Below are 25324 nucleotides of genomic sequence, written 5' to 3' on the forward strand. Positions count from 1 at the left end.
ATTGGAGAGCTTAAGTAATTAGCCAGGTTGCAAGGTTCAGGGTTTGAAGCTGGGGGTGCAGAATCTAGCCCTCCTGCTGGGACAGCAGGGAAGGGGTCTAAGGCAGGTGCCATGGTTCCAGCAGTGACATACTGCGCAAGAGGGGGTACAAGTGTTGGTGTGGCCAGTCTGGTGCAATGAGTATTGTCCTTGGTTTGTCCTGTTTGATCTTTAGCAGAACTTTCGAGAGGAGAGAGAGGGGAAAAGGCATAAACTGAGAAGCTTTCCCAGGTGAACAGGGCATCCACTTTCCAAGCTTGTCTGTGGGGAGTCCTTGTGCAGAATATGTCCAATTGGTAGTTCTGAGGGGAGGCAAACAGGTCTATCTCTGGGCTCACCCATTTGTTTCTCAAAATGTTGAATATCTTTAGTTCCAGTTTCCACTCATGTGGGTCCATGAGAATTCTGCTCAGGTCTGCCAGGGAATTTAGTTTGCCTGGCAGGAAATGAGCTCGTAAGTGCACTTGGTAGCTCAAGGCCGTGTGTTCCACAGAGACATGGCTAGTCTGCAGAGAAGGTATGAGAGGGTTCCCCCCCTGCTTGTTTATGTACCACATAAAGAGGTGTTATCTGCTGTTACCAATAACTGTCCTGGAAGATTGTGGTCCTTGAAGGCTGTCAGAGAATTCTGTACAGCTAACATTTCTTTTTGAGTGATATGCAGGTGCATTTGACTCTGGTTCCATTTGCCCTGAATCCACTGCCCTACCAAGTGAGCCCCACATTCATAGTCTGATGTGTCTTTTGTTAGGGTTTGGGCGGCAGGGGGTAGAGTTAATGGCAGTCCCTTGTTGTGGTATCAGGCCTCTGCCCACCAAAGGAACTCCATCTTTATACAAGGAATGACAGGAATCATTGATTCCAGATCCTGAGAATGTTGACACCATAGGCTTTTTACATACTATTGTAGTTTCCTCATATGCAGTCTTGCATATGGAATTAGTAGGATGCAAGAGGCCATGAAACCCCAGGGCTTGCAGTATTTTCCTTGCAGATAGCTGTGTCTTTGTGGCCAGTAGTTTGAAGAAGGCTGTCAAATGAACTTGTTTCTCTGGCACGAGGTAGGCCATCTGGGAAGTTGTGGTCAAGCTTGCTCCCACGAATACAATTTGTAAGCAGGATACTAGGTGGGATTTATTTTAGTTTATGGTGTACCCCAGTGACGTCAACAGTTTCTTTACAAATGCCAGATTTAATAGTATGTCCTGGCTTTCTGCCTGGATTAGACAATCACCCAGGTATGGGTATATCTGAATATTTTTCTTAGCCTGCAGAATGCAATGACTGTAGCTAGGCACTTTGTGAATACACTGGGTGCAGTAGATAAGCCAAAGGGCAGTGCAGAGAATTGATGGTGCATGTAGCCTGCTCTGAAACGTGCAAGATTCACTCACTGGGATGTGCAGGTAAGCTTCCTTTAAGTCCAATGTTGCCAACCAGGCATTTTTGCCTAGCATGGGAAGCAGCTGATGAAGAGTTAGCATTTTGAATTTTGGGATTACCAAAAAGGTGTTTAGGATAGACCGGTCCAAGATAGGATGCCAGGAGTGGTCTTTTCTGGGTACCAGGAAATGTCTTGAGTAAAAACATTGTCCCCATTCCTCTGCTGGGACAGGTTGAATAGCCCTTATACTTAGAAGAGAGAGAACCTGCTGTTGAGCCTCTGCCCACTGATCTGGGGGTAGGTCTGGCCAACCGTTTGGGGTTGGCAAGGTGTGGAAGTTGAATCTGTATCCTTGGGAAACTATATTTAAAACCCATTTGTCTTGGGTAATGAGTTCCCAGTTTTTTTGCATGAAGGTCAATCTTTCCCCATAAAAGAGCAGTCAGATGAGCAGGGCTTGGAATGTTTAAGGTTAAGTCATTGTGTCAGTTTACTACAGGGGGTGTCTTACTACTTCCAGCTTTGGAAGTAGGAGTCCCCCACTGCTTAGGCCTGTGAATACCTTGAGACTGTAGCCTAGGTGGTCTGCTGTTCCTAGGTTTGGACTGAGAAGGCCTGGAAGAGACAGGAAAGGACCAATTCTTAGAAAGCCAATGCTTACTAAATCTGGGAGGCTGTACTTGCAAGAAATCTTCAACAATTTGCACAGATTTAGCTTTTTCCACCATCTTTTTAAGTACTACTACTGCTTTGTTGCCAAACAGGTGGTCTTGGTTTAAGGGAGCATCCAGTAATTTAGCTTTAACTGGATCTGGCAATGTTTGCTCCTTAAGCCAAGCACGCCTTCTAAGAACAGACCCAGTGACAGCAGCCCTGCAAGATGCCTCTAAGGAGTCAAAACCACATTGCAAAGTATGTTTACCAACTTGTTCAGCAGAATGCATTAAATCCTGTAATTCTTTATTTCAGCACAGTCAGGAATCAACTTCTGTTTAAGTAATCCAATAATATGCTAATGACACTAACATATGAAACTGGCAGTTTAAGGCCCTAATGGCCAAAGTAGCAGAAGTCTATACCTTCTTACGCCATCTGTCCAGGGCCCTGGAATCTATCAGAGGTGGGGTAGGGCTTTTGGCAGTAATAGCCTTAATGCCTTTGGGTCCCTGTGAAATGGTCTCTGGGTCTGCAGTAGGATTCTTAGAGAGGAACTTGAGAGAGTCAGGTATTATAAAACCTGTCAGGTTTCCTGGGAGCCAGAGGTAAAGTGTATGGGTTCAGGCTAAATTCCAAGAAGGCATCAACAATGTCCAGTACAGGAGGGATAGCTAAAGGCCTGTGTTGAGGTAGTTGTAAGAATTCCCTGAGCCTCTTTTTGGAGTCAGAGTAATCCTGGCTTTCCCAGCGGAAATGCTCCCTAAAAGTGTGCAAAATGTCACCAAAAGAAAAATCTTCTGGAGGGGAAGCAGAGGGTATGGAGTCCTCTGCATCAGAATCCTCATAGGTAGATAAGGGCAAATCCTGGTCATCAGAAGAAACGTACATTTCAGAATCCTGATCAGAAGAATCATAAGGAAAATCAGTTCTAGGTGTCAGAGGGAGAAGGCTGGCTTCCCCTAATTAGAGTAATAAGGTCTTCAGCCATCATTTGTTTTTTAGGCATATGGGCCTGACCATGAGGTTTGGACGTTTGTTTTCTAGGCGTGGATAGAGTTTTAGGCCTTGAAGAAGAAGATGGAGTCGATTTGATATGGAAGTCAGTAGGCCTGAATACACCCTCAGAAGCCGGAGCCTGCACAGCAGCTCTGGACCCATCCAAGGTAGAGACATCCGCAGGTTCCATAGTCAAAGAAGCATCTCACGGCATACCGGACTCCGAATGGGTCTCAGTAGAGGCGTGCGAATATGAAGTAGCAGGTATCAGGGGCTGCGAAAGCGCCTGAGTACCGGCAAACTGGCGACTAGCTTAACGGAAGCGTCGGCAACTTTGGACCTATGTGGTCTCTCTATCTTTATGTTTTTTCAAAATGTTGGTAGTCGGATGGCTTACCGAAGCCATTTCTGGATAATTAAACAGAGTACCAAAATAGTCTGATGCAAAAATGAACCAGTGATTAATAGTTTGAGGACTGAATAAGGCACAAAACCGACAGCGAGGGATGTCGTGGTCTGGGCCTAAGCAAGGAATGCAGTACGAATGAAAATCTTTGAGGTATTTGCTTTCCACAATACAATTGTTAACTTTTACTGACATCTGTTTAGAGCAAGAAAAAGGATGCCCAATGGGGTACTTAGATTTTCTGAAGGCTTTGGTTCTGAATCTCAAACGAAAATTTCAGGAGTCTGCCAACTGGCACTTGTGAACTGCTTCAGGCACTACACGGCAAGAAAGTCTGATTTAATGGCATTGGCTGCGTGCTTTATACCCCTGACTACCTGACATCATGGAAGAAGAGACAGCAACAGACGCAGGACCCAAGACTTTGATAATCAGGCCAGCTGAGGGCTACCTACAAGCAGATAACCCAAATGTAATGACTGCAACAGTGAAACACGAAAGACATCAAATATTTAATAGAGAAAGCCCCCCCACCCCCACCCACCCCACGGGAACTTGTCTACCCAGCAATGAACAGCACAAGCAACAGTATATCCTCAAAAAGCCTGCAGAAGAGTAGAGTACTTTGTTCAATAGTAGAAAATCTCCGAAGGGCTTTGCACCTAAACCTGTCTTCTAGGCAGCTCAAGCTGCCTAATGTGCAATACATGGAAGGTGGCCTGAAGCTTTGGATACTGTCCGACTTTAATCTGGGCAGGATATAACCCATACATGCTTGGGCTATTGTGTCAGTGATTAATATGATCAAAGCTGGCCCCTTCACATTTTTAAAATGGACCCTGATACATGTGTGAAAGTATCAACATGGAAGAACCCATACGCTTAAAGCCAAAGGAATCTAGGAAGTTAAAGTATGCAAGTAAATTCTGCACCTAATAATGGTGGATGGCCAGTCTTCATGGCATCCTTACATTGCAACACTCAGCAGGCTCCCTGCATTCCCCGGAAGTAACCACCATACTAGAGAAAATGACTTGCTAAAATTCAAAGGTGTGTGCAAGAGATATTTTAATTATAATTTCTTCTATAATAAAAGCCAAAGATACTGATACAACTGCTGACAGAAGAGCAAATCAGTGTAGTCAAGCGGAAGACACTAAATACCCTACACATTTTCTACTCACCAAATGAGTGGCCAATACACCCTTCAGATCATTAGCACAGGGGTGTTTTGTACCTTTAATCTCCCCTATAAAAAACTCAAAGGATAAGGATATGACCAGGTAAAACAGAAAACTGCGCAAGTACAGGACTACCATTCCCTTTTACTAGGACAGATTTGTGACCCAGGGAATCTCCCATCCGTGGAACAGACTCCCTTCTGCTCATCAAGCAGAGTACCTCATTATCCCGTTTTAAGTGCAACTAGGATAACTGGAAGGGAAACAGAAAATACACCCCTGGGATTCCACCTGTCTCTCTGCTGGACAATGGCATCAGGTGCCGACTTGTCACCTTTTGGCTAGGCTTATAAGGGCCTCAGGGTCAATAGCCTAGTAAATTCCTATGATCTTAGAAGGTACAACTGCAAACTAGAAGTTAAAAAAGCCACATCTCCCTGCATTTGCACAAAACTAACATTTGGCAGTCCAACCTAAGCGATTCTTTAAGATATTTCAAGATGCAATGTATTTCAAACAACATTTCTAAGAACACAGACAGTATGGCAAATACCACAGGAACAGTCTTGCCTACTCCAGTCAAGCCCTCTACTCATCAAGCCTCCCAAATACTGCCAAGATTTACATAATACCCTACCTCAATATTAACTCAGGCTAATACTAGAGAGTAAGTCGCACAATCTTCACCAGCCTTGCACCATGGACCACTCCTTTCTACCTCATAGATCACAGCTGAGTCAGCCAGAAAACCATCAAGCTTAAAATCAGATGCACCTCAACCAGTTTACTTTCTTGCACATATGTGCCAATTACCCAGACTTGCAGCACACAACTTTATTTTATCCATTACTCCAGGTAGGAATCCCCCTCTGTTCACTGAATTCCAAAAATTACAACAGCCTCCTTTCTTTGGGATTTATCTTTGCTCCATCACCAAGACGTCTGAATACTTGATTAAAAGAACATCTTTAAAACAAAAAAAAATACAGACTACTAATTCATGGTCAATTGTCAAAGCTGAACACAATACCTCAATTGCCACAGTTAGACAAAACATTGAATAGAAAACTGCTACTTGATGGGAGCTATGTTTACAGACCTCTGCAAGGCCTCTGAAAGACCACTCAACATTTACACAAGCTTACCAACACTGGATTTAGTGGCAACACTATCCAGTGGCTTTAACACACCCAAAAGGGATATTCATAGCACAAAATGGAAATCAGCACACTGGCACACATTTTCTACAACAATCCCTCATGGCTCTGTAAGGGGCCACATAACATTTCACCTTATTTATTGACACTACTACTACATGCATTACAACCATCACATTCCAAAGACACACATCTGGAGCATTTCTCCCTGGGCCTCTGCTGAGAATGGGCTCTGTCCTAGTCAGACTTTCCCGGTAAACAAATGTTAAATATATCACTACACATAGTACAGCCTACATATTTATACTGCTGTAGAGAGAGACCTGATAGAGGACTTCTCAGGTCTCTGCAAATGGCTTACAAATCAACTTTTTGTAAATGCACCGGTAACAGCCACCATACCTTTTGGCACACCAAAAAACTAGCAACTCTCCCCATTAACCACAGTCACCTCCAAGGAAGGAAAGTACCATTACTTGTAGTAGACAAATACATATACTACCTCTAGATCCATATCTATCATTCAACACGCACACCAACCTCGAGTCAAGACTTTTGAAACTCCTATGGAAAATGCTTTAACCTCAAGCCACAAAGTAAGTTAGACAAGTTATACCTGACAATATCTATTCCCGGGCTCTAGTACACACTACCAATTATCTCCCTCTACTCAGCCCATTACATTTTCAAAAATGCCTATCTATGAATTCTATCCTTCGATTCATCAACCTCTCCCTTAGGGAGGCACCCAGTGAACCACCCTGCAAAAACCAGCTAGTTACCAGCAACAGCTCTATTCACCATTACCTTCAAGGAGTCCTCTTGGAAACAGATTTTAAATAAAATATCTTAGAAATCATCAAAAATTATGCTACAATTACAGGAAGGAATGAAAGCAGAGGTGCCAACAGTACTCCAGAAAATACCAAATGTTCAGTAGAAGGGAAAAAAAAACTAAGACAAAAATCCAAACTTATTGAATAACAGGAAGAAACTCAAGGTATAGCCTTACTGAAAATTAAAAAGGAGAAAACTCACTTTTATAGGAAAAAAAATACCCAATTACTCAAGAGTGGATTCACATCTGTAGTGGTATGGCACCAAACAAGATTGGAGGTTTGCTAGGCTGCTGGGCACTATAGGTAAAGGGAGCAGATCAAGAGTTGGATCAGAGGATCTGGAAGAAATGGCAAAGTCAGATCCAGAACCCATCAGCTGTGGAAGAATGAAAGTGGCAGACGTATTAAAACTGCACCTCATAACTGGAACCATCCCCATAGCACTAGGTCAAACTGGTAGAACATGTTAAAGACATGCATTCCTGCACCCACAAACACTATGCAGCAATCCTCTCCCCACTACCTTATCTCAATACACTAAGCAGTAGGGCTTGTGAGTTTACAAGACTGAAGCATCACTGTTGAAAATATTTAAATAGTCTTAAGCTCCATCCAACCGGATTAGAAATGCACTACTACTACAAACACAGTCTTAAATTCATCCCTCCCAACACTGCTCTACTAAAACCCCTTGACTATAACCCTCCTAGCTGATCTACAGACAGAACACTTTTTAAAAATTACACAGCATAAACATAAAACTCCCACACTGTTCCACAAGTGGAGTCATCTCACACTAGTTGCCACATGTGTATAATGTTACACAGGAAATGCTACACTTGCTGGGGGGGGGGGGGGGGGCAAGAAATATCAAATGAGGGCTATGATACCCTAATTGGAACTCAAAGTCTTCACTACAAGTAAGCTGACATAACAGCTGTCAAACGCCCCTCAATTTCCCTTTAAAGTTATTTCTGCAGAGGGCCATGCCTCCCTGTACCCCCCCACCAAGGGAGGCAAACCCCACAAACATATGCCAGCTCAGAGATGTAGATCAAGGGGGAAAGGAAACTAACAATATGAACTTTAGCCCATTCAGTCTCACTTTTCAGAGGCTTGCAGATGCTGTCTCAAAAACTTAACCAGTGTTATTCTTTACATTTCTGTTTATCATTTTAGTCGTGTCTGTATAATTTTGCATAACCTCTGAAACAATTCAATCTTAAAGTTATATAATCATGTAACGCCTCACAGTGAGCAAGTATTTATAACTGAGAAAACCTAAATGACACTAGTGTAACTATGAAGCAGCTGTGTTCCATTTTGTAAAAAAAACGTTCAGACATCAGGAGTTGTGGCTGAAAATTCTATTACAAAAAATAAGAATTGGCCTGTCAAGAAAATTGCACACTTCAAATCCAACTGACAGCAGCCCAGGCAAATGCCAAGAATGAATAAGCATTCCAATACTCAAAAAGAATACACTCTTATCAACGTACTAAACTACAAGACAGCACTACTGAATTGTGCCTACCTTCACCTCCGTCACCTCCTGTAGCCTGCTGCTCCTCAAACTTTGCCTTCAAGTCTTGCTGTGATCGCAGAAAGCGAGTCTGTTTAGCAGCACTTGTTGGTAGTTTGACCCACTCTTCTTCCAGCTCCTTGAACTACATTAAAAAATGTACATTCATGTCACACTTTAGGAGTTTTGTGCTTTTAAACAATATAGAAAAGGCAAAATAATGAAATTCATGTTGCAATTACAGAAGTGCACTTAAAATAGGAATCCATAACCAGTCCCAAAAAATAAAAATATGATATCATACAGCTACTACACACTGCAGGAGTGGTAATACACACTGAAGTACAAAAAATAGGTAAGCAGGTTCTACCTCAACACCAGCAAAAACCATGTGCATTCCTAAGATACTGCACTGCAGTACAAGGAGGCTGCGATACTGCACTGCAGTATAAGGAGGCTGCTACAAACTCAGGTGCATTCATTCCTGTGCAGATATTGCACTGTAGTACAAGGAGGCTGCTACAAACTCAGGTGCATTCATTCTTGTGCAGATACTGCACTGCAGTACAAGGAGGCTGAGATACTGCACTGTAGTACAAGGAGGCTGCTACAAACTCAGGTGCATTCATTCCTGTGCAGATTCTGCACTGCAGTACAAGGAGGCTGTGATACTGCACTGCAGTACAAGGAGGCTGCTACAAACTCAGGTGCATTCATTCCTGTGCAGATTCTGCACTGTAGTACAAGGAGGCTGCGATACTGCACTGCAGTACAAGGAGGCTGCTACAAACTCAGGTGCATTCATTCCTGCGCAGATACTGCACTGTAGTACAAGGAGGCTGTTACAAACTCAGGTGCATTCATTCCTGTGCAGATACTGCACTGTAGTACAAGGAGGTTGTTACAAACTCAAGTGCATTCATTCCTATGCAGATACTACACTGTAGTACAAGGAGACTGTGATACTGCACTGTAGTACAAGGAGGCTGCTACAAACTCAGGTGCATTCATTCCTGTGCAGATACTGCACTGCAGTACAAGGAGGCTGTTACAAACTCAGGTGCATTCATTCCTGTGCAGATACTGCACTGCAGTACAAGGAAGCTGCTACAAACTCAGGTGCATTCATTCCTGTGCAGATTCTACACCGTAGTACAAGGAGGCTGTGATACTGCACTGCAGTACAAGGAGGCTGCTACAAACTCAGGTGCATTCATTCCTGTGCAGATACTGCATTGTAGTACAAGGAGGCTGCGATACTGCACTGCAGTACAAGGAGGCTGCTACAAACTCAGGTGCATTCATTCCTGTGCAGATTCTGCACTGTAGTACAAGGAGGCTGCGATACTGCACTGCAGTACAAGGAGGCTGCGATACTGCACTGCAGTACAAGGAGGCTGCATTCATTCCTGTGCAAGGAGGCTGATACTGCACTGCAGTACAAGGAGGCTGCGATACTGCACTGCAGTACAAGGAGGCTGCGAAACTGCACTGCAGTACAAGGAGGCTGCATTCTGCACTGCAGTACAAGGAGGCTGCGATACTGCACTGCAGTACAAGGAGGCTGCGATACTGCACTGCAGTACAAGGAGGCTGCGATACTGCACTGCAGTACAAGGAGGCTGCGATACTGCACTGCAGTACAAGGAGGCTGCGATACTGCACTGCAGTACAAGGAGGCTGCGATACTGCACTGCAGTACAAGGAGGCTGCGATACTGCACTGCAGTACAAGGAGGCTGCTACAAACTCAGGTGCATTCATTCCTGTGCAGATACTGCACTGTAGTACAAGGAGGCTCCTACAAACTCAGGTGCATTCATTCCTGTGCAGATACTGCACTGTAGTACAAGGAGGCTGCGATACTGCACTGTAGTACAAGGAGGCTGCTACAAACTCAGGTGCATTCACTCAGAAGGCAAATCCCATCAGACTGTACAACGTAAGTCAAGCAAGAAAAAAGGCTGAAAACTCACTCATTTACAGGATTTTTTCTTTCATTACATTTACAAAGAAAAAAAAAGATATGAACTTGAGCTTCGCTATTTCAATCATAACCAACTTAAAACAAGTTGGCAGCACTTAGTTTGACCCATTCTTCAGCTGAGATGAAGTTAAAGTTAGCTGATTTAAGACTATGTATATAGATGAGATTTTACTCTCTAACAGAATGAATCAGTTCATACAACTGCATACACTTAATACATTACTTTTTTCATACTTTGCTCTTAAGAGCTATAGACATTTGCGTGTATTGTTATTGGGGAAATATGTCAGTTACCTGTTCACATTTATTCAGATTGATAATAAAGTCATCTGATCATGTATATACTTTCTGCGATGTAAACTCCAAAAAAAAAAACTTCACTGCACACTGCAGGGGAGATCAAATGTTGGTAGCACAAATTTCCCACAGTTGCAGATACATAGAAGAAAAAGGAAAGCTGCTTTAAAAATCTACTTGTTTATAAACAAACAGCCTTACTTTTCTTTTTCTTGTGATTGTATGGTCCAAAAAAATAAGGGACAAGAGTTCAAGTGCTTCTACTAATTTTCCTGGCTCTGCTTCCACTATATGGTATTGGGGACCTTGCTGCATTCTTCTAACATTCCCCAACACCTTTAAAGAAGGTCCAGAACATTCTCAACATTGAGTACAAGTGGCCCAGTGTGACAAGCAGGGACAACATTTTCTCTAGTTTGACATGTCTCACCAGCTCATTCATAACTTTCTGGAATGAAGCAATTTGATCAATTTTGTTTACATCCTACTGGGAGAGAGGATGGATAAGGAAGTGCACAGTATGTAAATTACTCTGTGCAGATTTTATTGAATTAACTGACTACATTTGCAGAGAGCTGCAGTGGTGATGTTGTGGTAGCACTGTCGCTTCTCAGTAAGACGCTGTCCGGTTCAATTCTCAGCTACAGCGTCTTCTGCGTGGAGACATGCGTGAATGGGCATACCTTCGTTGAAGGTTGTGCGTCACAGCTGGCAACTCGGTAGGTAAAAATCAACTGCCAATCATTAGCGGACCAGAGTTCCGCTGTGGCGACCCCTAACCGGGAAAAGCCAAAAGATGCACACACAACTCACTACATTTGCAGAAAATGTATACATTTACAGTGTTAAGTAGTCTGGATCCAGGAAGAGTTGTGTACACTGTGGCACTCTAATTCTTTAGAAATGAAGTGATATGGTAACCTCTGAATCCATTCTCAGGAAACATTGGGGGTAAGACTAGGGGGCCAAGACATGCACCTTGATATAGACTAAATCAAAAGAAATTAAGAGGCCGACGAATAAAACCAGTAATGAAATTTGTATCCCTAAGTAGATTACCAGTTGAAAAGGAAACTGGGGAGTCAAAGGACAGCTTTGGGGAACTTCCTTAGGGCATGGAAAGGTTGGTGAAATTAGGGAAAGTACAGTTGTGTACCTACCATAAATGTAGATGTTAGAGTGTATTCACTGTTGCAGTCATTACTCTTGGGTTATCCTGCTGACAGGCTACCCGCAGTCGGCCAGAATTCCAAAGTCTAGGTCCGGCCTCGGTTGCTGTCGCCTCTTCCCGGACGACAGTGCGCCAGGGGTATAAAAGATGCAGCCGAAGCCATTTTCTTCAGTTTTTCTTGCCCCAGGTGTCAGGTGCCCCCAAAATAGTAGGCTTAAAAAAATTATGCCACTAGTTATGCATGCAATAAAATAAACGTTTCCTTCATCTGCAAGCAAATATACCACACAGGTTGTATAAGATAGAGAAGTATAAGTAAGTCCCAGCAAAGAAAAGGGGGAAGGTGGGTGGGTGGGTAACCTAGACTGCAACAGTGAATACACTCTAACATCTACATTTATGGTAGGTACACAACTGTACTATGTTCATCATGTTTCACTGTTGCAGTCATTACTCTTGGGTTGAATCCCAAAGCTAAGGTTGGGTGGCTGGGCCTAAATAGGATTAGGAGAGGCTATAAGGCCTTGCACAACTGCAGTGGCAAAGCCTGCTCTGGATTTAGAGTAGAGAGGTAAATGGTAGTGCTTTGTAAAAGTGTGCACTGAACTCCAAGTTGCAGCCTCTAAAATGTCTTTGGTTGGTACTCCTCTGAGAAAGGCTGCTGAAATGGCTGATGCCCTGTTAGAATGAGGCCTAATGCCCTTGGGCACTGATATGCCATGTTGTGAGTAGCAGAAAAGAATGCAGTGGCCTATCCATTTTGAAATAGTCCGTTTTGAGATAGGCTTTCCTTGAGATCCTGCAGCATATGCCACTAAAAGTTAATCAGTTTTTCTGACAGCTTTAGTTCTGTACAAGTAGAAGCGTAGTTGTCTGTGTATGTCCAAGGAATGCAGAAGTCTCTCACCCTTACTCTGTGGGTTTGGATAAAAGGTAAGCAAATGAATGGTTTGGTTAAGGGCCACACTGGACACTACCTTAGGCATTAAATGTTGGGTTCATCCTTAGAGAAACCCTCTCTGGATGGAAAATGATGAAAGGTTCCACAGCCATGAGTGCCTGTAACTCTGAGACTCGTCTTGCAGAGGCTATTACTAGGAGCAGAGCGATTTTCCAAGATAAAATCTTTATATCAGCTGTACTGGCTGGCTCAAAAGGCGGCAGTGTGAGTTTTTCCAAGACATAACTGAGGTCCCATTCAGGTATTGGGGCTCTCCTTGGAGGTCTTATATTTTTGGCCCCTCTGAGGTACTACCTTCGCAATAGATGGGGAAAAAATAAGAGGTTCCGTACTGTAATGAGCTGAAATGGCAGAGGCATGAATTTTAATTGATGAAAAGGATAGGCCTTTGTCCAGCATCTCAGTTAAGTAATGTAAAATCTGAGGAATATTTGGTAGAGATGTGTCAATTCCTTGTTCCTGGTTCCAAGCACAGAATCTTTTCCATTTTTCTGCATAAGATTTTCTGGTACTGGGTCTCCTGGCCTCCAAAATAACATCCATCACTGCTTTAGAGAGAAGCGCGCTTTGAATGGTTACATTATCTGCCATGCTGCCAGATTTAGGATCCTGAGTTGGCTGTGCAGAATCTATTTCGCTGGGTCAGTAAGTGAGGAATTGGAGGCAAAGTCCAGGCTAGGCCTTGAGACTAGCTTTTTAGAATTGGGTACCAGTGCTGGCGTGGCCAGTCTGGGGCAAATAGAATCATTCTTGACTTCTCTTGTCTGACCTTTAGGAGTACACCTTGGGGAGGAGAGGCAGAGGAGGAAAGGCATATACTGTTAAGACTTTTCCAGCTGAATGACAGAGCATCCACTTTCCATGCTTGCTTGTGAGAAGTCCTTGTGCAGAATTTCTGTAGTTGGCAGTTGTGAGGGGAGGCAAATAGATCTATCTCTGGGCATCCCCATTCCTTTATCATGCTGAAGACTTGTGGATCCAGTTTCCACTCATGGGGATCCGTAAGGTTTCTGCTTAGTTCGTCTGCCAGAGTATTGTTCTTTCCTGGCACGAATTGTGCTTGCAGGTGTACTTGATAAGTCAGTGCTGTGTCCCACAAAGTCATGGCTTGTCTGCAGAGGGGTTAGGAATGTGCGCCTCCCTGCTTGTTTATGTACCACATGACTGTAGTATTGTCCGTCCTTATGAGTAGTTATCCTGGATGGAGTAGATCCCTAAAAGCTGTCAGGGCATTCTGAACAGCGAGCATCTCTTTTTGATTGATATGTAGATGCATTTGGCTTGTGGACCATGTGCCAGGAATACATTTTCCTGCCATGTGTGCTCCCCAGGCATAATCTGATGCATCTGTTGTTATTGACTGCCTGGCTGTGGGTAGAGTGAATGGCTGTCCCTTGTTGAGGTGACAGGCATGTGCCCACCATCGAAACTCCTGTTGCAGGCAAGGAATGAGGGTAATTAATGTTTCCAGGCTTTGACAATGTTGAGTCCAGACACTTGTTAGGTACCACTGAATTTTCCACATATGCAGTCTGGCATATGGAATTAGCAGAATGCAGGATGCCATGAAGCCCAAAGCCTGCAGAATTTTTCTTGCAGATAACTGGGTCTTTGCTGCCAACATTTTGAAGTAAGAAGTTAGTTGCCTTTGTCTGGCGCGACATAAGCCATCTGGGCAGTTGTATTTAAGCTTGCACCCAGGAATATTATCTCTTGAGAGGATACTAGTTTTGATTTCTTTTCGTTTACTGTGTACCCTAGGCAATATAATAACCTTTTTACGAACGCCAGATGCTTTAGTAGAGTGTCCTTGTTCTCTGCTTGTATAAGGCAGTCGTCCAAGTAAGGATAAATTTGAATTTCTCTGTCTGCAAAATGCAATTACTGGTGCTAGGCATTTTGTGAAGACCCTGGGCACAGTAGATAAGCCAAAGGGCAGTGCAGAGAATTGGTAGTGCATTGAGCCAGCTATGAATCTGAGGTATCTTCTGCAAGATTGTCTGATTGGTATATGCAGGTATGCCTCTTTTAGGTCCAAAGTTACAAGCCAAGCCTTCTTGCCCATCATGGGCAGAAGCTGCTGCAGAGTTAACATTTTGAATTTTGGAACGTCCAGAAATGTGTTTAGAAAAGAAAGGTCCCGTATTGGTCTCCAGGCTTTGTCCTTTCTGGGAACCAAGAAAAGTCTTGAGTAAAATCCTTGTCCCCTGCTCTTGTTGTGGTACTTGCTGAATGGCCCTCATGTGCATAAGGGACAAAACTTGTTTTTGTGCCTCTGCCCATTGATTGTGTGGCAGGTTTGACATACCTTTTGCCTTTGGCAGGGTGTAAAAGTGGAACCTGTAGCCCTGGGACACTATATTCAATACCCATTTGTCCTGGGTGATCATGTGCCAATTTTGAGAGAAAAGTGATCGTCTTCCCCCTAAGGGGGCTACAAGAAGATAAGTGCTTGGTGCTGGCAGAGGCAAGTCATTGGGACTGCTTCCTGTATGGCTGTGCTTTGTCTTCTCCACTTTTGGAGGTAGAAGCGCCCCACTGTTCAGGCCTGTATGAGCCCTGGGGCTGGGATCTGCCTCTGGGATGTCGGGATCTGCCTCTTTGTGGCCTGTCCGACACTGGAAAGGACCAATTCTAAATCTTGGTGGCTGAACCTGTAAGAAATCCTTTACTGTTTGTATAGATTTCGCTTTGTCCTCCATTTTCTTCAAAACCTCCTCTGCTTTAACACCAAATAAAGTATTATGCTGTAATGGAGCATCTAATAATTATGCTTTAACATGATCAGGCAGATTTTGTTCCTTTAACCAAGCAAGCCTACTAATGACAGAACCCGTAACTGCGGCCCTGCAGGAGGCCTCCGGAGAATCAAAACCACATTGCAATGTATGCTTTCCCACTTGTTCAGTTGCATGAAATAAATCCTGTATTTCCTTATTTTCTGTACAATTAGAATTAGTCAACCTTTTCTGTTTTAACAGTGACATTAAGTATTGCTGATATTTAACCATATGAAATTGACAATTTAAAGTCCTCACAGCCAAAGTAGCAGAAGTGTAAACCTTTCTCCCCCATCTGTCTAGTGCCCTTGAATCCCTGTCAGAAGGGATGGGGTTTTTTGCAGTAGCGGCCTTAAACCCCTTTTGTGAAAACCCTGGGTGCAGTTGTATTTAAGCTTGCTCCCAGGAATATTACCTCTTGAGAGGGAGTACGATTTTTTTTTACTGTGTACCCTAGACCTGTTAGTAATCTTTTTACAAACGCCAGATGCTGTAGTAGAATGTCCTTGTTCTCTGCCTGAATAAGGCAGTTGTCCAAGTAAGGATATATTTGTATTCCTCTTTGTCTGCAAAATGCAATTACTGGTGACAGGCATTTTGTGAAAACCCTGGGTGCAGTAGACAAGCCAAAGGGCAGTGCAGAGAATTGGTAGTGCATTGAGCCTGCTATGAAACTGAGGTATCTTCAGCATGATTGTCTGATTGGGACCCTGAGAAATAGTTTCTGGGTCAGCAGCAGGGTTTTTATAAAGAAATGTATGTGAATCTGGAACCCTGTAATATTATCTGGTTTAACAGGAGCTGGAGGCAAGGAGTCTGGAGAAAGGCCGGACTCTGAAAATACATCATCTACAATGTCTAGCACAGGGGGAATAGCAAGAGGCCTGTGCTGAGGAAGTAAAAGAAAATCTCCAAGTCTTTTCTTTGATTCTGAGTAATCTTGTCTCTCCCAGTGGAAGTGCTCCCTCATGGTATGCAGAGTTTCCCCAAAAGAATAATCCTCAGGAGGAGAGGCTGAAGGAATGGATTCTTCAGCATCAGAATCCTCATAAGGAGGAAGAGAGTATTCTTGTACAGAAGGAGAGTCAGAGGAAATGGAAACCTGATCTGAAGAGTCATAGTCTGTCTCTTGCCTAGGCCTCTTGTCAGGAGGGGGATGGGACCCCCTGATCAAGGTAATAAGGTTGTCGGCCATTTTGAGCATCTGTGTCTTAGGCATGGAAGCCTGTCCTGGAGAATGCTGTACTTGTTTCTTTGCCTTTAAAGCTGCTGTAGTTTGCTTTTGAAACTGAAGTAGGCTTTACATATAGCTGTGTAGGTCTGAAAACACCCTCAGAAGCCGATGCCTGCTCAGCGGCTCCAGACCCATCTCAGGGAATGATTTCAGAGTGTCTAATACCTTGAGTATCCAGAGGCCTAGCTGGCTCCACGTGGGAGTAGTCAGCGGCCTGTGGCTCTGATGTAGCGGGTGTCAGGGGCTGCGAAAGCGCCTCACTGAGAACAGACGAACCGGCGACTGGCTTAACAGAAGCCTCGTCTGTTTTGGATCTCGGATGCCTGTCCTCTTTTTCCTTGCGTTTTTTAGAAACTCCGGTAGTCAGCTGTTCCGACGGCATTATGTAATTGAATTTTCGGCCAAAGTAATAAGCAAAATCAGATGCTTAATAGTGCATTTGTTGAATCTAGCACAAAACAGACAGCTAGCAACGTTATGATCAGGGCCTAGGCAAGGAATACAGTAAGAATGATAATCCTTATGAGGTATTTGTATCCCACAAGAAATACAATTGTTAACTTTTTCTAACATCGGTCTGGAGCAAGAAAAAAAGTTTCCCCAATAGGGTACTTAAATTTAATGAAGACTTTGGATCTGAAATTATTCTGTGAAAATCTCAGGAGTCGGCCGACCGGCACTTGCCAACTGCTTTTGCTTCGGGCACCACGCGGCAAGAAAAACTGGAGAAAATGGCGTCCGCTGCATCTTTTATACCCTGGCGCACTGACTTCAGGGAAGAGGCAACAGCAACCGATGCCGGACCTAAAATTTGGAATTCTGGTCGACTGTGGGTAGCCTGCCAGCAGGATAACACAAGAGTAATGACTGCAACAGTGAAACACGATCATCAATATGACTCAGCACTCAGTTTGAAATGTCTAACTTCACATTCTCAACTAGAGGTTGACCAAGGGGGTTGTATTAACACCCCTGAGGTCATATGTGAGAATGCAGCAGCTGGGGAAGTTAAGTCATAAATACTAGGAAACAAAAGTGGTAAAGTCAATCTTCGTTAAAGTTGATTCAATGTTTGAGGTATGAAAAATGCACTTCACAGGAATGAAACTTAATACTGCTGTAACCACTCTCCATGATGCAATAATAAAGATATCAAACAGTACTAAAAGAATACTTAAGTTGCGGGAGGTTGTCAGCAACTGCAGTTACTGAAGGAAACAATGGAGAACCATTTCATAACTCCTGTACAACTATGCATGGTTACAAAATAAATAAGACACTGTTCTTCATGGGCATATTGCAAATTCTAAAGCATAACTGTTGAGGCTACTACACTAAAGAGTATTATGAAAAGGCTGTTGCAACATTTTAAAAATGGTCATTTCGGTTTCTGGGAATACATGATAGACAGGAAAAGTACAGTTGTGTACCTACCATAAATGTAGACGTTCAAGTGTATTCACTGTTGCAGTCATTACAATTGGGTTATCCAGCTGGTAGGCTACCCGCAGTGGGCCCGAGTTCCAAAGTCTATGTCCGGTGTCGGTTGCTGTCGCCTCCTCCCGGACGTCAGTGCACCAAGGGTATAAAAGATGCAGGAGACAACATTTTCTTCAGTTTTTCTTGCCCCAGATGTCAGGTGCCCCTAAAAGGTAGGCTAAATTATGCCAATAAGCATGCATACACAAAAAAGTACAGTTTTGTACCTACCATAAATGTAGATGTTCGAGGATTCCATTGCTGCAGTCCTAACTATTGGGTATAGTCCGCATCCAGTCGGCCCGAATACCAGAGTATAAGGCTGACGTCGGTCATGGCGCATTAGACTGACGCCAGTACGCCAGGGTACTAATGCGCAGGACCGGCGCCATATCCTCAGTCTTTTCTTGCCCCAGATGTCAGAAGACCCTAAAAAGACAAGGCCCAAAATACCTGCACCAAAACATGAACAATATATACAAAAATATAAGCAGGTAAACTTCCTAAACACAGAGGGAAGGAGGAATGGAATCCTCGAACATCTACATTTATGGTAGGTACAAACTGTACTATGTTCTTCGTCTTCCATTGCTGCAGTCCTAACTATTGGGTAGAATCCCAAAGCAGAGGTAAGGGAGGCTGGCAAATCATAAAGAAGCAGGAGCTGACAACATGCCTTGCAAAACAGCTGTGGCAAAACCAGCCCTAGACTTAGAGTAGATAGGAAGGTGATAATGCTTAGAGAAAGTATGCACTGAACTCCAAGTAGCTGCTTCCAAAATATCCTTAGTTGCCACCCCCCGCAGAAATGCTGTTGAAGTGGCAGTAGCCCTAGTGGAATGAGGCCTAATCCCAGCTGGAACCTCCTTGCCATGATGGGAATAACAAAATGCAATGCAAAAGCCAATCCACCTAGAAATAGTTTGTTTTGACACAGGCTTGCCCTGCGAACTCAAAGCAAAAGAAACAAACAACTGCTGAGACTGCCTAAAATCCTTAGTCCTGCTTAAGTAATAACGCAATTGCCTGTGTACATCTAAAGTATGCAAAATCTTTTCCCCTTTATTTTAGGGGTCTGCATAAAAAGTAGGCAAATGAATAGTCTGGTTTAAAGCCACACTAGAAACCACCTTAGGCATAAAGGAAGGATTAGTATGTAATGATACCCTATCCTTATGGAAAATCAAAAAGGGCTCGACTGCCATAAGGGCCTGCAACTCAGACACCCTTCGAAGTAATAGCCAACAAAAAAGCAGTCTTCCAAGACAAATATTTCAATTCAGCAGTAGCCGCAGGCTCAAAAGGTTGTAGAGTAAGTTTTTCCAACACAAAATTGAGATCCCAAGCAGGAGTAGGAGCTCTGGGTCTTATATTCTTTGCCCCTCTAAGAAACTGCTTGAACAAAGGATGTGAAAACAAAGGTGGGTCACAATCATAGTGAGCTGAAATTGCTTGCAGCATGAATCTTAATAGAAGAGAAGGACAACCCTTTGTCCAATAACTCGGTAAGATATTGAAGAGCCACACTCAAATTAGGCTCAGAAATCTCCAAATTCTTTGCTGTACTCCAAAATAAAAATCTCTTCCATTTTGCTGCGTACACTCTCCTTGTACTAGGTCGTCTAGCTTCCATAATCACATTTAAAACTCGTTGAGGAAGTTGAGACCTGCTGTGTTTCAACACAGAATATGCCAGGCTGTTAGATGAAGAGAGTGAAGCTTGACATTGAGCAGATGACCGTCCTTCTGAGATAACAGATGAGGAATCAGAGGTAAAGGCCATGGAGGCTTCTGTACCAGACTCCGTAGTAGTGGGTACCAGTGTTGTCGAGGCCAATCTGGAGCTATCAAAATCATCCTTGGCCTGTCTTGTCTGACCTTTAATAGTACCTTTGGAAGAAGAGGCAGAGGTGGAAAGGCATACACATGAAGATTTTCCCAACTGAAAGACAGAGCATCCACTTTCCAAGCTGTGTGATGAAACCCTTTGTGCAAAACTTTGGCAGCTGGTGGTTTAGTGGAGAAGCGAACAGATCTATGTCTGGAGTTCCCCATGACACTGTCAATGTCTGAAATACATGAAGATCCAGTTTCCACTCGTGGGGATCCATGATTTGTCTGCTTAACACATCTGCTAAGGAGTTCTGTGCTCCTGGCAGAAACCTTGCCTGAAGAGTTAGTTGCAAGCTTAGCGCAGTCTCCCATAAAATCATTGCTTGCCTGCATAGAGGATAAGAATGTGTTCCCCCTTGCTTGTTGATGTACCACATGACAGTTGTGTTGTCTGTTAGAATCAACACCTGTCCTGGAAGAAGTAACTCCTTGAAAGCCAGCAAAGCGAACTGGACTGCTAACATCTCCTTCATGTTGATATGTAGATGCTGTAGTCTGGCAGGCCACTTGTCTTGTATCCACTTTCCATTTAGATGAGCTCCCAAGCAATGTCCGAGGCATCTGTCGTTAAAATCTGACTCGCCTCTGGCCGGGTCACAGAGAGTCCCTTGTTTAGGTGACATTCCTGAGCCCACCACAAAAATTCTCTTTGAAGGCAAGGTATTATGGGAATGACAGTGTCTAAATCCTGGCAGTGCTGTGTCCATACATTTTTGAGATACCATTGTAACTTCCTCATATGCAGTTTGGCATTGGGAAGCACTAGAATACAAGATGCCATGAACCCTAATGCTTGAAGGACTGTCCCTGCAGTCAGCACGGACTGATGAGATAGTTGATGGAAGTAAAGCGATAGACTCATTTGTTTGTCCGGGGTTAAAAAGGCCATCTGGGCTGCTGTATTCAGTCTCACACCCAGAAAGCACATGTCTTGAGAGGGTACTAGACTGGACTTTATTTCGTTCACAGAATACCCTAGGCATCTTAGCACTGCTATAACATATTCCAGATGCTGTAGAAGGTCTTCCTTTTCTTGAGCCAGAATCAGGCAGTCGTCTAAGTAAGGATAGATTTGAATTCCTTGTAGCCTGAAGTAAGCTACCACTGGAGCCAGAACCTTTGTGAATACTCTGGGCAGTAGATAAGCCAAAGGGCAATGCAGAGAACTGATAATGAGAATCTCCAGCTCGAAACCGCAGATACTTCCTGCAATTTAGTCTGATAGGCACATGAAGGTAAGCTTCCTTGAGATCTAAAGTTACCATCCAGTGATCTTTGCCCAGCAGAGGTAAAAGCTGTTGTAACGCCAACATCTTGAACTTGGGAATGTCCAGATAAGTGTTGAGGAGAGATAAATCCAAAATTGGTCTCCACGTGTTCCCCTTCTTTGGTACTAGGAACATGCGGGAAATAAAATCCTAGGCCCCTTTCTGATACAGGGACTGGCTGAATGGCCCCCATTTGGAGTAACTGAGAAACGTGCTTGTGAGCCTCTTTTCTTTGTGGAGGAGGAACGTCTGGCATGCCTTTGAAAGGGGGCATTGTATGGAAATAAAACCTGTAACCGTGGTGAATAATGTCCAACACCCATCTGTCTTGAGTAATTAAATCCCAGTTTTCTTTGAAAAGAGACAGTCGTCCTCCCAAAGGAGCTGCCAGACGAGAATCTACTGGCAGCTGAAAAGGCAGGTCATTGGGTCTGCTTACGAAAGGACTGACCCCTGCCCTCACCAGAAGTCTGAGCAGGTGAACATCCTGTTCTAGACCTAAAAGAACCTTGAGCTCTGCCCCTACCACGTCTAGACCTACCCCTAGACTGGGAGTCATAAGCAGGATATGTCCACCCCTTAGCAGGCCAATTTCTACTAAACTTGGTGGCTGTACCTGCAAAAATCCTTAACAGTTTGCATAGACTTAGCTTTGTCCTCCATTTTCTTTAAAACTGCTTCCACAGGCGAACCAAACAACACATCAGACTGTAAAGGTGCATCCAAAATCCTTGTCTTAACATGCTCAGCCAAATTCTGATCCCTCAACCAGGCATGCCTGCGAAGAACAGAACTAGTGGCAGCCACCCTCGAGGAGGCCTGCACAGCATCAAAGCCACATTGCAAAGAATGCTTGCCCACGTGTTCAGACACATAAACCAAATCCAGCAACTCTTTACACTCAATACCTTCCGCCAAAGCATCCACCTTAGACTTCAATTGTGAAAGGAGATAATTTTGATATTTCAGCATGTGAAACTGACAATTCAATGCTCTCATGGCTAGAGTGGAAGAAGTATACAGTTTCTTACCCCACCTATCCAAAGCCCTCGCCTCTTTGTCAGTGGGAACAGGATTTCTAACCACAGAGGCTTTAACACCTTTAGGCCCCTGAGAAACAGTGTCTGGGTCCCTAGGACTCTTAAACAAATACTTATGAGCTTGCACCCTATAGTACCTATCAGGTTTAACGGGAGCAGGAGGCAAAGAATCAGGGTTCAGGGAAGCCTCTGCAAAAACATCTTCCACCACAGTCAACACAGGAGGTATAGCTAAGGGCCTATGCTGGGGTAAAACAAGAATTCCTAAGCCTTTTCCTGAATCAGAGTAATCCTGGCCTTCCCATTTAAAGTGCTCCCTCATGGAATGCAGGGTTTCTGAAAATGAAAAATCCTCAGGAGGAGAAAAGGAGTGGCATCATCCACATCAGAATCAGAATAAGGAGGATACTCCTGCAAATCATCCGCAGAAGACTCAGAAGCCTCTGAACCCTGTTCAAAACTGGCAAACTCTGGTTCCACCCTAGGCCTCTTATTAGGAGGGCCCATAGAACCTCTAATCATAGTAATCAAATCTTCTGCCATTTTAAGCATATGTTTCTTAGGTACAGAACCCAAAAGCTAGGAGAAGCCCCACTGAAGCTGAAATTGGCCTACCTCTAAAAGAAGCTTTAGCAACAGAAGGAGAGGCTCTAACTACTGTGGGAAGAGAGGGAAGAATAGGTACCTGAGAAGCCCCCTCAGCCTGGCCTGCCTCCTGAGATGGGACATCCTGTAACAGTAAAGTTTCTGCCGGAGACTCCATAGAAACTCCTGGCAAAACCTCTGGCTCCACTGAGCCTCCTAAAGAACCGACGTCCGGGACTGCCGGTTCTTCAACCCTAGACTTCGCTGTTTTGTCCTTGCGCTTCTTGGGCCCAGCCGGAGCATCCGACGGCATTTTATAATTGCAACGTTTCCCAAACACTAACCTGGCACAGTCTAACCTCCTCTTAATAGTGTGTTTGTTAAACCTAGCACAAGAGCGGCAACCAACAACGTCGTGCTCAGGCCCTAAACAAGGTATACACAAAGTATGGAAATCCTTATGTATCTGTTTCCCACAAGAAATACAGTTATTCACTTTTTCTGACATCCGTTGAATACTGAGGCAAGAAAAACAAAATGTTCCCAACGGGTACTTAGCCAACTCTGATTCGGTCTGAAACTCCGGTTTCGGAAATATCTCAGAACGCCAACCTGCACTCGCAAAACTGCTTCTGCATCGGACCACGCGGCAAAAAAGACTGAGGATATGACGCCGGTCATGCGATTAGTACCCTGACGCTGACGTCAGTCTAATGCGCCATGACCGACGTCAGCCTTATACTCTGGTATTCGGGCCGACTGGATGCGGACTATACCCAATAGTTAGGACTGCAGCAATGGAAGACGAAGAACATCAACTTTTCCTTCATCTACAAGCAAATACACCACATAGGTTGTATAGAATAGAGAAGTACAGATAAGTCCCAGCAAGGAAAAGAGGGATGGTAACCAGGACTGCAACAGTGAATACACTAACATCTACATTTATGGTAGGTACACAACTGTACTATGTTCATCGTGTTTCACTGTTGCAGTATTACAATTGGGTTGAATCCCAAAGCTAAGGTTGGGAGGATGGTGCTAAATAGGATTAGGAGAGGCTATCAGGCCCTACAGAACTGCAGTGGCAAAGCCTGCCCTGGATTTAGAGTAGAGAGGTAAGTGGTAGTGCTTTGTAAAAGTATGCACTAAACTCCAAGTTGCAGCTTCTAAGATGTCTTTGCTTGGTCCTCCTCTAAGGAAGGCTGAAGTGGCTGCTGCTCTGGTTGAATGTGGCCTAATGCCCTTAGGCACTGACTTGCCATGCTGTGAATAGCAGAAACGAATGCAGTGGCCTATCCCTTTGAAATAGTCTGTTTTGAGATATGCTTTCCGTTTGATCCTGCAGCATATGCCACTAGAAGTTGTTCAGTCTTTCTGAAAGCTATGGTTCTGTCCAAGTAGAAGGGTAGCTGCCTGTGAATGTCCAAAGAATGCAGAAGTCTCTCACCCTTATTCTGTGGGTTTGGGTAAAAGTAGGCAAATTAATTGTTTGGTTAAGGGCCACACTGGACACTACCTTAGGCATAAATGTAGGGTTTGTCCTTAGAGAAACCCTGTCAGGACGGAAAAAGATAAAAGGTTCCACAGCCACGAGTGAGTGGAACTCAGACTCATCTAGCAGAGGTAATTGCTAGGAGCAGAGCTGCTTGCCAGGATAAGAATTTTATATCAGCTGCAGAGGCTGGATGGAACGGAGGCAGTGTGAGTTTTTGCAAGACATAGTTGAGGTCCCATGCAGGTATTGGTGCTCTCCTTGGAGGTCTTATGTTTTTGGCCCCTCTGAGGTACTGCCTTAGTAATGGATGAGAAAAAAATAGGTGGTTCTGTATTGTAATGAGCTGAAATGGCAGAGGCATGAATTTTAATTGATGAAAAGGAAAGGCCTTTATCCAGCATCTCAGTTAAGTATTGCAAAATCTGAGGAATATTTGAAACAGTCGTGTCAATACCTTGTGCCTGGTTACAAGCACAGAATCTCTTCCATTTTTCTGCATAAGATTTTCTGATGCTAGGCCTCCTGGCCTCCAAAATAACATCCATCAATGCTTTAGAGAGAGGTGCGTATTGAATGGCTACATTATTCACCATGCTGCCAGGTTTAAGGTCCTGAGTTGGCTGTGCAGTATCTGACTGTCTTGTTGGGTCAATAAGTGAGGAATTTGAGGCAATGTCCAAGCTTGGCATTGAGACAAGCTCTTTAGGATTGGGTACAAGTGCTGGCAGAGCCAATCTGGGGCAATCAGTATCATTTTTGGCTTCTCTTGTCTGACCTTGAGGAGTACCTTGGGGAAGAGAGGCAGAAGAGGAAGGGCATATACTGTCATAAGTTCTTGTGCAGAATCTCTGTAGTTGGCAGTTGTGAGGTGAGTCAAACAGGTCTATGTCCGGGCATTCCCAGTTCCTTATCATGCTGAAGACTTGTGGATCCAATTTCCACTCGTGGGGA

The 25324-nt window shown here is 44.0% G+C and overlaps 1 protein-coding gene across 1 annotated transcript in view; it reads right to left on the bottom strand.

The window, feature by feature from the left end:
• CKAP5 (cytoskeleton associated protein 5) overlaps positions 1-25324 on the bottom strand; it is a 4315141-nt gene that overhangs the window by 3438834 nt on the left and 850983 nt on the right. The window contains exon 6 of the mRNA XM_044084803.1: positions 8194-8326. Coding sequence (XP_043940738.1) covers positions 8194-8326 — 133 coding nt within the window. The remainder of the gene's footprint in view (positions 1-8193; positions 8327-25324) is intronic.

Source organism: Protopterus annectens, chromosome 9.part0 (genome assembly GCF_019279795.1).
Source record: "Protopterus annectens isolate FY-2018-M chromosome 9.part0, PAN1.0, whole genome shotgun sequence".
Lineage (NCBI taxonomy): Eukaryota > Metazoa > Chordata > Ceratodontiformes > Protopteridae > Protopterus > Protopterus annectens.